Below are 12682 nucleotides of genomic sequence, written 5' to 3'. Positions count from 1 at the left end.
AGACATTTTATAAACACAGGTGCAAGTGGTTTGCACCGAAAAGAACTAAAGAACATAGACTTGGTGCAGGGGCTTAAATTAGTGTGGATCAGTGTTTTTAAGATCTTTCCCAGCACTGTTGACCTCTTTTGCCCCATTTTGGTGCTACATTTTGCCACTCAGGATAATTAGGCTTAGTATTTGTATCCCCCTTTAATAAACTCCTCCTCTATCACTACATGACCCGAATTATTTCCTGTATCCTGATAAAATATATCCAGCCTGATGGTTAATGTCCACAAGACGCATCACGGTTGATTATCTTCAAATATCTGTGAATCCATCGTCTTCCAAAACTGTCACTTAGCGGAGTTACTTACAGTCAGCAGTTTACCTTCATGACAACAGTGATGGATGTTGAAGGCCTTTCGCAATATCTTTTATTGCTTTGCTTGACCTGAATTCTTTAGTTGTTTCTTTACATTGTTGGAATCTCTGCAGAATTTCCCTCCCCGGTATGGACTTCGTAGTTTACAAGAAGAGTATCCTCCAGATACTCCATGTGGGGAAAGTCACTGTAAATTGGTGAATTACATGTGGATCAGTGAACCCTTTGATGTTTGGATTTGGCCATTTTGAGGTTTGGAATATCAAAATTCTGTTGGGGTCTGGGTGCTGGACCTGAACGCCCACCCACACCCCACACCCTGAACGCACACCCTTACCAGTAACACTCGCGATTGGTGCCGACATTGCTCCCGGATCATTGCTCGCGTATTATGTCACTGTCGGGGCTGTTCCTCTTTGAAATGGGCGCCATCGGCATTAAAAGAGTATTTAAAGAGTTCACACCGGTGATGCCAACCATGAGGACAGGACAAGCCAAACATGTAGAGTTTATATATTAAAAAAATGGCAATAATTCCAGTAATTCTGGTGCACCTACTCTCTCTGTTCACTTTAATGGGAGTACTGGCGGTCCCCTACTTAAGAACACCCGACTTACAGACAACAGACATGATCAGCTGTAACAGATATCACAGGCGTCTGTAATGAAGCTTCATTGTTACTCCTGGTTCTTATGACAACCCAACATTTTTAAAATCCAATTGTCACAGAGACCAAAAAATTCTGGCTGGGGCTACAATTTTAAAATATACAGTTCCAACTTACATACAAATTCTACTTAAGAACAAACCTACACACCCTATCTTGTACATAACCCGGGGACTGCCTGTATGGATATTCTATGGTATGAATATCCCTTTAAATATCTTGTCCTCCAGAAAAGCTCCCACATGGCTGCACTGGGTTTCAGGCTGGACATTGCTCACTGAGCTCATACTTGTAATAGCCCTAATGAGTTGTATGCGGATCTCTGTATCAGTCGGGCTTAGCAAACATAGATCAGTAATGTGCCCGGAGAGTTTCTCCTCTCATTAGATTGTAGTAATTATGTGGCTGCTGTAGATTTGCTGCAGTCTCTTTCAGATTCTCCGCCTGTACTGTGTCATTGTATTCATCTATAAATCATTTCTATATAATGTTAACTTTGGACTATTAGTAAATCACATGATTACTATCTATGTTATACACTACCTGCTCTGGTTGTACTTTGTACCTTTCATAACATAATATACCGGTAGTTCTATTCTTAGCCTATAATATATTATTACTACTATACATATGGTAGAAATAACCTGTATATAAGCGGTCCCCTACATAAGGACACCCGACTTACAGACGACCCCTAGTTACAGACGGACCCCTCTGCCCACTGTGACCTCTGGTGAAGTCTCTGAATGCTTTACTATAGTCCCAGGCTGCAATGATCAGCTGTAAGGTGTCTGTAATGAAGCTTTATTGATAATCCTTGGTCCCATTACAGCAAAAGATTTTGAAACTAAAATTGTCACTGGGGCAAAAATTTTTTTGGTCTGGATCTGCAATTATAAAATATACAGTTTCAACTTACATACAAATTCAACTTAAGAACAAACCTATGGAACCTATCTTGTATGTATCCCCGGGGACTGCCTGTAGTTCACTTCTTACAGACCCTTCATTCTCTCCCAAAGCCGCCTTTTCAACCCTTCCAAATTGCAGGACTCCAATTGCACCAAAATCAATAGAGTTGCACCAAAAAGCTGCATTTGGTGGTGAGGATAAAAGTCATATTAGCACAAAACATGGTAATCAGTCTGAAAGGGACACTGTCACCAGCTTTTACACCATTGAACTACTAGCCACAATTCTGTACGATGTGCGCCACAATTCTGCAGAAGGAAGAAAATGCACCAGAAAAAAAATGGTGCATTCTGCCGGAGAGCTGCAGGGGGCGCCAGATTCATTAAGAACGTGTGACACATTTCATGAATCTGTCGCACACTGCACCCTCTACAGGTAAACTGCATAAAGAGCAATTTGCACTATTTTTGATAAATGTGAGCCAATGGGGCACATTTACTTACCCGGTCCTGTCGCGATCCAGCGGCGCTTTCTCCGTCGAGGATTCGGGTCTTCCGGCGATCCACTAATGTAGTGCGCCCGATGTCCACCAAGTGTCGCTGCTGTGCTGAAGTCCGCCGGAGTTCACCGAGCTATCCTGGGTGCAGGTAAGCTCGTGTCAAGGGGCACATTTTTTTTAAAACATTCCGCAGTTTTTCCGAATCCGTTGGGTTTTCCGACGGCCACGCCACCCGATTTCCGACCCCGATGCGCAACAATCCGATCGCATGCACCAAAAACCCGGGGCAATTCAGGGAAAGACGGCGCAAATCGGTACTATTCGGGAAACCTGACGAAAAATAGCCCTGAGTAAATGACCCCCAATATGTGCAGTTACCTGTGTATTGTGCAGGGGGCACCAGATTAATGATTTGTAGCACACGCTCTTCATGAAACTGGTGTCCCCGGCACTGACCCGACAGAGTGCACCACATTTTTTGGTGCACCTTTAACATGGAACATGCCACACATTTCCGTCATACCTTTGCATGATAAATGTGGAGCATGGGCCGACTGCGCACCAGAATGCCCATTTCAGTAAAGAATTTTGTGTCGCATTGGGTATAGTGTAGCTTGCGCCACAATTGTGTTGCGTGCGCTAGGAATGTGTCTCGAAAACTTCTTAAAGGGGTTGTCAGCAAATGTTTGATATGATTTGTGTAAGGTAAAGTTATCCAATTTTTCAATATACTTTCTGTATCAATCACTCACGGTTTTCTAGATCTCTGCTTGCTGTCCTTCTATAAAATCTTCTATTTTTACTTCCAGTCGATATAAATCTGTCCATGTGATGTGATGGAGGTGCACGAGCCGTTATTATCACACAGCTCCTATTACTCTCTGTGATAATAACGGTTCATGCACCTGCATCACATCACATGGACAGATTTCTATCCACTGGAAGTACACAAAGAAGCTTTGACAGCAAGCAGAGATCTAGAAAACGTTGAAGAATTAATATAGAAAGTATATTTGAAACTTTAATAACTTTTCCATATGAAATATTTGCTGAAAGTGGACAACCCCTTTAAATACCCGTGCAGGCAGTTTGCACTGAAAAGAATGTGAAAAGTCTGAGAGAAAATTGGCGCAGGGGCTTTAGTAAACGTTGTCCATTATGTCATGGAATCCAATGATTGATGAGTCTCATCCGCTACAAGTCCTGCTACAATGTAGCAGATCAGATCTCTGGTCTGGCTCCGGAACAAGCCGCATAGTGTGAGGAAGCTGACACCCGTCCCTAACCGCAGAGCGGCATCTCCTCCTAATTAATGAAGCCCAATCCCATCTACAATAGTCTGATACAGATGATTGTGTCCTGGCATATCCCTGCCGCTTTATTGCCCAGCATGTTGGCATGACCGGCATTGTGAAGAGCGTCTCTGCACCAAGGGGCATGGGAGCCAAACTGTGCACAGAAATAGTTTGCTACATGTATTATTAAATGGGTGTTCCTGGCATCTCTAATTGGTGATACATTATTTATATCATATACAGTAAGTGGTGGTTTCATTCACTTGTCCCATACCATAGACTTAAATGTAGTCTGCCCATTGTCAAGCCGTTTTCATACTGTATTTATTGCTTATGCTGATAAGTATACTCAGCGCTGCACTATTTTGGGGGGAGGTTTAAAGGGAATGTGTCACCTTTTTTTAATTATTATTTTTACTTTTTTGTTTTATATAAATAATTAGAATTCATATTATTATTCATTATCACCATCATAACAAAATTTTATTATTAATGCTTTCATTATAATTGAGTTTTTATTACTAGCATCTATCCTGCCTTATATGCCGCAAAAGAAGTCACAGCAATTTGTAATAGAGTATAATACATAGAAATAATAAATAGTCAATCTATATAATTTCAGTGGAGGGTGATGTGGGCACGCTTTGTGATACAGTTTATACAAGAGTAACTGTGCTGGATGGAGAGGACAGAGTGAGAAGCACATGGAGGATGCCTCAGTTATGGGAGAGATATGTGGGCATGCTCTGTGATAGGTACAGTACTTACTATGCTGGATGGAGAGGACAGAGTGAGGAGCACATGGAGGATGCCTCAGTTATGGGAGAGATGTGTGGGCATGCTCTGTGATAGGTAGTGTACTTACTATGCTGGATGGAGAGGACAGAGTGAGGAGCACATGGAGGATGCCTCAGTTATGGGAGAGATATGTGGGCATGCTCTGTGATAGGTAGAGTAGTTACTATGCTGGATGGAGAGGGCCGAGTGAGGAGGATATGGAGGATGCCTCAGTTATGGGAGAGATGTGGGCATGCTCTGTGATAGGTAGTTACTATGCTGGATGGAGCGTGCAGAATGAGGAGGAGATGGAGGATGCCTCAGTTATTGGAGATATGTGGGCATGCTCTGTGAGTGGTAGAGTAGTTACTATGCTGGATGGAGAGGGCAGAGTTAGGAGCACATGGAGGATGCCTCAGTTATGGGAGAGATATGTGGGCATGCTCTGTGAGTGGTAGAGTACTTACTATGCTGGATGGAGAGGGCAGAGTTAGGAGCACATGGAGGATGCCTCAGTTATGGGAGAGATATGTGGGCATGCTCTGTGATAGGTACAGTACTTACTATGCTGGATGGAGAGGGCCGAGTGAGGAGGAGATGGAGGATGCCTCAGTTATGGGAGAGATGTGTGGGCATGCTCTGTGATAGGTACAGTAGTTACTATGCTGGATGTAGAGGGCCGAGTGAGGAGGAGATGGAGGATGCCTCAGTTATTGGAGATATGTGGGCATGCTCTGTGATAGGTACAGTAGTTACCATGTTGGGTAGAGAGAGCAGAGTGGGGAGGAGATGGAGCATGTGGGCATGCTCTGTGATAGGTAGAGTAGTTACTATGCTATAGAGTGGCCATGGTGCTGGGATGGGTGTAGAAGACAGAGTGAAGAGGCCTCAGCTATGGGAAAATGATGTGGGTGTGATCCGTGTTATGTACAGTAGTAACTGAGCTGCATTGAGAGGGAGGAGAGAGGAATAGCTGGGGTTGCCTTGGTTATGAGAGAGTGATGTGGGCATGCTCTGTGATAGGTAAAGTAGTTACTTTGCTGGGATGGGTGAAGAGGTCAGAGGATTGAGGAGAATAAAGATGATACCTCAGTTATGGCAGGTGATGCGGTCATTCTCTGTGATATGTTGAATAGTTACTTTTCCTGGGTGGTCAGAGTACGAGTGATGTGGGCATGCTCTTTTGTGTAGTGGTTACTATGCTGGCTGGAGAGGGAGGAGTGTGAAGAGGCTGGAGGATGTCTTAGGAATGGTGAATGATGTGGGCATGCTCTTTTGTGTAATAGTTACTATGCTGGCTGGAGAGGGAGGAGTGTGGAGAAGCTGGAGGATGTCTTAGGAATGGTGAATGACGTGGGCATGCTCTGTGAGATGTGTGGAATTTACTATGCTGTGCAGGGTGGAGAGAACAGAGTAAGAAGAACATGGAGCTCAGGTATGGGAGACTAATGGACATGCTCTTTGGGATGTGTGATAGTGACCATGCTGGCTGGAGAGGGAGAAGGGTTTAGGAACATGATTAGTATTAGATTAGAATAGAACTAAATTCTATACCATGATTTATTACATTCTGTGAATGAAGTATTGTGGGCATGCTCTGTGAGATGTTCCGGCTGAGGGCGATTGATGTTGCTATGCAGAAACTTGTGTGACAGTTGCTTAAAATAATTAAGCAGGTTCCTGTCACAACCTTATAAATAAGCTTCTGAGCCTCCCTGACTGTATACTTATGGTAAAGAGAATCTAGATAGAGAGAGGATAACAGCAGTGCACCCCCAGGTAATAGAGATGGTTCTGTCTCCAAGAGTTCATTCGACTCTGTGTTGAGGCATCATGGGATTCATAGCAAAGAGGAAGAGTGTGATGTATAATCCGTAGAGCTGATCTGCAATACCATATAAGACCTATGTGTTTGTGTGGTGCTGTGTTTAGTTGGAAGCCGATTATTCTTCTCATTCTAGGCCACTACACCATTGGTCTGATCACTGAGAGCATTGCCTACTACTGCAATAGTAATAATGAGGGGGGCTGCACAGACCGCAGTACTGTAGGGGTTGAGCGCTGGTCGCCGCTGCTCCTCCTATGAATGACGGCTCTTCCCGGCTCTCCGTCTTACGTTTGCTTAGTCAGGTGTAGTTCACAAATGTATGTTATCATTATTTTCCTGCGCTCTGCTGTTTTCGTCTTCAGACCGCGGGGAGGGGGACGGGGATCGCTGTCTGCCTGTTCGCCTTCAGCTCTTCTCCTCTTCTTCCTAGATTTTGCTCCCGGTGGCGATATAAAAATCTCGATTTCCCTGGGTTTTTTTTTACGGAGCAAGTTTGCGTTGACGAGGTGTGCTGGAAATGAATGAGGGGGATGAGGATGGTGGCGGGTATTAACCCTTACTGGGATGCTGCAGGCTGTGTCATGTCAATGCAGAGAAGTGCATTCGAGTAGCCTGCAACCGGCAACTTTTTTTTTCCCTCACCCCCCCCCCCATGTGTTCCTAAAATAGATGATTGTCCTTTCATTAGATTGCGGTTGCATAAAAGAAGAACGTTGGGAAAAGGGAGGGATGCTGCTCATTTTAATTGAACAGGGGGGAAGAAGACATTAAAAGCGTAATTTGCTGAATCTCCCATTATCTTGCGCAGGCTATAGCCGTTTACACACCAGGGAGAAAGCGCGCCCGCGCCGCTCCCTGCCTACAGCGATGGAGCATTAGCCGAGCACACCACACAAATGAGAATTATTTGTGAAAATGGCTTCTCCATCCTGCGCAGGAATCCGTTCTCCACGGTGGTAATTTCGCCTTTAAGAGTTGGGCAACTGGGATTTGAGAAATTAACCCCCCGGCTCCCCGCCCTACCTAAAAAAAAAAAAGAAATACACGGTTCTGGTTCTACATAGTAAAGAACAGGCCGCCATGATCCGTGCCAGCGGTCAGTGTGTAATCTCTGATTCTGCCCTGTTTACTATTACGGCCTCGAAAATGTGTATTAAACAGACCCAGTGCCAATCCCAGAGCAGCCGGATCAGCGGGGACGCTAATGCCATGATTAACCCATTGCTAGCCGTGCGGTGGGAACAGCGGTCACAGATTTTATGCTGATTGAGCACAAAAGTAGCACAGACCCTGAGAAGAATATTTCATCAATTTGAAGGTTAAGGGTTTTGGGGGGAGAAAAAAACATTTTTGTAGAAATTTTTAGGTTGAAAGTTGATAGAATAAACCGGTGATTGAGAATAATAGGGGGACATTAATAGCGCTTTTTTGCGCAAAAATCTGGCGCATGGCAAAGTCCGGTACTTAGTGGTTCTGAGTCCCTGCACTTTATCTGACATAGTGAGCGGCTGTTATACAGATGTTTGTGGCATCTATCACAAATTTGCGCCTAAAAAGTCGCAAAAAGGGCGCAAAAATGCACCTACTCTGAGCAGGTGCACTTCCAAAAAACTTCCCAAATGAAAAATGATCTCTATGCAACATGGAAAATACTTCGGAGCAGTTTTAAAATGTAAAATTTCTCCAGTAAGGACTTCATCATTGTCTATGGGATCATCTCTGGGAGTGATTATTGTCTTATTGTACAGATCTGAGAATATTATCAGACGCCATTTCATGTAAAATATATAAAAAAAGCCAAAGACTCATTTCAGCAAGATTTTTTTTTTTTACATCTCTGTAACTTTTAGTCCCTGCAGTTACATCACAATGATAGGTTTTTGTGCAGAGATGACGCCCTGAACGTTCTGTCACATTTTCTCAGTCTCCTTTCATTATTGGTCACAAATGAGATCTAACAATTTGAGACAAATTTGGCGCAAATGAATGGGACATGAGACAATTCCAAAACGCATTTACTAAGGCAGAACTAGATCCATCATAGATCAGGAGCCAAAAAGAAGAGCAAACCGGGCGCAAAAACAGGCGAACCTGAGACCCCCTATGATTAATGTCCCCCATAGTGTTATATATGATAGATAGATAGATAGATAGATAGATAGATAGATAGATAGATAGATAGATATGTGATGGATTGATAATAGATATATATATATATATAGTTAGATGTTAGATATTTGATAGATAATTATCAATTATATTTTATAGACAGATAATTGGATGAAGAGATAGATGATAGATTGATATATGTGGGAGATATAGATTGATATAAGATAGATAGATAGATATGAGATAGATAGATAGATAGATATGAGATAGATAGATAGATAGATAGATAGATAGATAGATAGATAGATAGGAGATAGATAGATAGATAGATAGATATGAGATAGATAGATAGATAGATAGATATGAGATAGATAGATAGATATGAGATAGATAGATAGATAGATAGATAGATAGATAGATATGAGATAGATAGATAGATATGAGATAGATAGATAGATATGAGATAGATAGATAGATATGAGATAGATAGATATGAGATAGATATGAGATAGATAGATATGAGATAGATATGAGATAGATAGATAGATATGAGATAGATAGATATGAGATAGATATGAGATAGATAGATAGATATGAGATAGATAGATAGCCCTCCATGTATGTATATGCAGAGTCACAGTGTAATGTGTAGTCCTGAGGCAGGTAACCCCCCGGTGCCTCCTCCATGGAAGCCCCCTCTCAGTGGGATGAGTCGTTGCGGCTATTGGCTGCAGTCACTGTGATGGGAGGTGGTGAAGGATTCCTCCTCTTCCTCCGCTCTCTCACAGACAGTAGTAACTGTACGCGGATGCCTCGTCCTCATTTTTTTTTTATGACTTGTGAGATTTTTATTACTGGCAGCCAGATGTGCTGAAATTCCTGACGCCAGCATCTCTCCGTGCGCTGCGTGTTTTTAATAGGCTTAGAGGAATATGAGCGGAGCGAAGGCTCGGCGTTCAGCTTCACACTTGTGCTGGGGAAGCCCGTCCGGCTCTGCGCTGCTCCCAGCCAGGAGGCAGCCGCGCGGATGCTAGATCTTGCGGAGGATAATGACTGTCCGCTCCTTCGTCAGCCCTCGCTCGTTCAAGCATAGTTTTCACCGGGTCCAGGAAGCCGACGGAACTTGACTGGCATGTCCGCTTTTGGCGTCATCTTTGCGAGCAGCGACTTTGTAGCCGGGTGGCGATCCGATAGAGGAAAATGCAGTTTGATACATTACGCCAGTTTTGCAACACAGTCCTCTCTCATTTTCACGAGGCTTTCCCCACACCTCCCAACATTTTACAGAACGATCTATTCGGCCAGACCCTGAACAACTCCAGGTATGTGGGAAAATATTTCCAATTTTTCATTATATATATATATATATTTTTTTTTTTTTTGCTGCATGATGGTATCCTCCTGCCCTTGAGGGGGTACAGCGATGTATCATTTACCCCCCATATAGCGCCAAGCACTTTCATAGGAAGCCAATTAACCTTTCGCTAGGTTTCTGAAGCGTGGGAGGAAACTGAAGAACATGGAACACAGTCAGATGTAGCAGAGCCGAATGTGTCGGAATTGGGATAATGCAGCAGTTCTATGTAAAAGCATCTACGGTGAAATAAATCACCCCGAATGGGACGACAAGAGGATAAACACAGAGGGACGTGGGCTATTGACCTGCCAGATTTATGGAAGGGATGAGATTTGGTGCATTCGATAACGCCGTATTCATGGGATCTACTTTTTACTGTGCCGGGAGTGATTGATGATCTGTATTGAAGGCTGTCCCCTCTCTGCCCCTAAACAATCCCCATTAATAAGCAGCGGCCGGGGATGCAGCTGCTTCTTATGTGCTGGACAGCTCCTACTATGTGCAAGACGCAGCAGCTTCCAATACCCTATGGAGGATGTGATTACTGATCACATGGAGGTTTTCTCCAGACCTAAGGAAGCAATTTACTTTCATTAAATTCTCTGTACAATTAGATGGACGCAAAGAAAAATGTGCAATTCGCCTGCAGAACCGCAAACGCATCCGCTGCATGGTATATAGGGAGACATACAGGGGAGTCCTATATAGGGAGTCCTAAATATCCCATAGATGCTTCACATTGCATTGATCTCATATCCAGGTGCTGCAGAAATTGGGGCTCTGGAAAACTAACAAAGTAGGGTGCTGAAAGGGCTAAACGAGAATTATTCTGTGGTATATTATTAAAAAAATGGAATACCTTTTATATCCCCTGGTAGTCTAGGGTACGCATAAGTGTTAATATTCCATTGTATTAAGTCCATGTAGGGGTAAATCGGTGAATTGAGGAAAAAGGAGTAAATTGGCCCAAAAATAGATCAATTTTACGTTCCCTGGTGGTCTAGGGGGTTAATTTCTAGGGAAAAAATTCTGGTACTATAACCTTCCCTGATGGTCTATGGCGAGGGTAAATTCCAACCTCTATTTTGTAGCCATTCAACTGGTTAATTTTAATATTCCCTGGTGGTCTAGGGCAGAGACGGGTTGTAAACTCTACGATACCGTAATATCATAGTCTTTCCCTGATGGTCTTTGTTGAGGGATAATTCTAAACAGAGGGTTAATGACTTTTGAATCCCTTAATGGGTTAAAACCCCTGGGGGTTTAGGACAGAGAAGGCTTCATTGTAAACTCAATGAAATTTTAAGACAATAAACGTTGTAATGTTAGGTTTCCCTGATGGTCTTTGTCGAGGATAAATTCTAAGCCATACACCTTTCAAAGCCGTTAAACTGGTTATACTTTTATGTTCCCTGGTGGTCTAGGGCAGAGAAGGGTGAATTCAGTTTACTTACATATATTTATATCCTCTAAATAATGACTTATAGCTCCCATGGCTGTCTTCTAAATGCAGGCCTATATTAATTAGAAGTATTTCATCCTAGGGCATGTCTCCCCTACCACTCTACCATCTCCCTAACCCCTCTAATTTCTCCCCTACCATTCTACCACCTTTCCTACCCATCTACATATCTATTACCCCTCTACCATCTCTCCTAACCCTCTATAATCTCCAATACCGCTCTGCCATCTTCCCTACATATATACCATCTCTCCCCATCTACCATCTCCCATACCCTTCTAAATCTCCAGTGTGCCTCTGCCATCCACCTACTCCTTTATTATTTCCAATACCACTCTACCATCTCTTCTACCTTTCTACCATCTCTCTTATCCCTCAATCATCTCACTACCCCTCTGCTATCTCCAATACCCCTCTACCATCTACTCTACCTCTCTAACATCTCATCTGCCCCTCTACTATCTCCTCTACCCCGCTACCATTTCCTATACCCCTCTATCATATCTATTACCCTTCTGCCATCCACCTCTATTATCTCCAATACACCTCTACCTTCTCTCCTACCCATCTATCATCTCCAGTATCTTTCTGTCACCCCTACCCCTCTATTATCTCTCCTATCCCTCTACCATATTCTCTATCCCTCTACCGTTTCTCTTATTCCTCAATCATCTCCAATACACCTCTGCTTTTTCCAATACACCTCTACCATCTCTTCTACCTCTCTAGCATCTCTCATACCCCTCTACCATCTCTTCTACCTCTCTATCATCTCTCATACCCCTCTACCATCTCTTCTACCTCTCTAGCATCTCTCATACCCCTCTACCATCTCTTCTACCTCTCTAGCATCTCTCATACCCCTCTACCATCTCTTCTACCTCTCTAGCATCTCTCATACCCCTCTACCATCTCTTCTACCTCTCTATCATCTCTCATACCCCTCTGCCATCTCTTCTACCTCTCTATCATCTCTCATACCCCTCTACCATCTCTTCTACCTCTCTATCATCTCTCATACCCCTCTGCCATCTCTTCTACCTCTCTATCATCTCTCATACCCCTCTGCCATCTCTTCTACCTCTCTATCATCTCTCATACACCTCTACCATCTCTTCTACCTCTCTATCATCTCTCATACACCTCTACCATCTCTTCTACCTCTCTATCATCTCTCATACACCTCTACCATCTCTTATACCTCTCTATCATCTCTCATACACCTCTGCCATCTCTTCTACCTCTCTATCATCTCTCATACACCTCTACCTTCTCTTCTACCTCTCTATCATCTCTCATACACCTCTACCATCTCTTCTACCTCTCTATCATCTCTCATACCCCTCTGCCATCTCTTCTACCTCTCTATCATCTCTCATACCCCTCTGCCATCTCTTCTACCTCTCTA

At 43.3% G+C, this 12682-nt stretch overlaps 1 protein-coding gene across 48 annotated transcripts in view; it reads left to right on the top strand.

Moving 5' to 3' along the window:
- RIMS2 (regulating synaptic membrane exocytosis 2) overlaps nt 1-12682 on the top strand; it is a 443591-nt gene that overhangs the window by 136748 nt on the left and 294161 nt on the right. For 2 of the 48 annotated variants that reach the window (XM_072151396.1, XM_072151395.1), the window contains exon 1: nt 9238-9777. The exons of 45 other annotated variants lie outside the window; for them this stretch is intronic. In XM_072151396.1, the coding sequence (XP_072007497.1) occupies nt 9656-9777 (122 nt within the window). In that variant the 5' untranslated portion in view covers nt 9238-9655. Of the gene's footprint in view, nt 1-9236; nt 9778-12682 lie in introns of those variants that run through there. One more of the 48 variants, XM_072151392.1, reaches the window with a different exon arrangement.

The sequence above is a fragment of the Engystomops pustulosus genome, chromosome 5 (assembly GCF_040894005.1).
Source record: "Engystomops pustulosus chromosome 5, aEngPut4.maternal, whole genome shotgun sequence".
Lineage (NCBI taxonomy): Eukaryota > Metazoa > Chordata > Amphibia > Anura > Leptodactylidae > Engystomops > Engystomops pustulosus.
The sequence above is the reverse complement of the archived record's forward strand: the minus strand, read 5'-3'. Positions and strand labels throughout refer to the sequence as shown.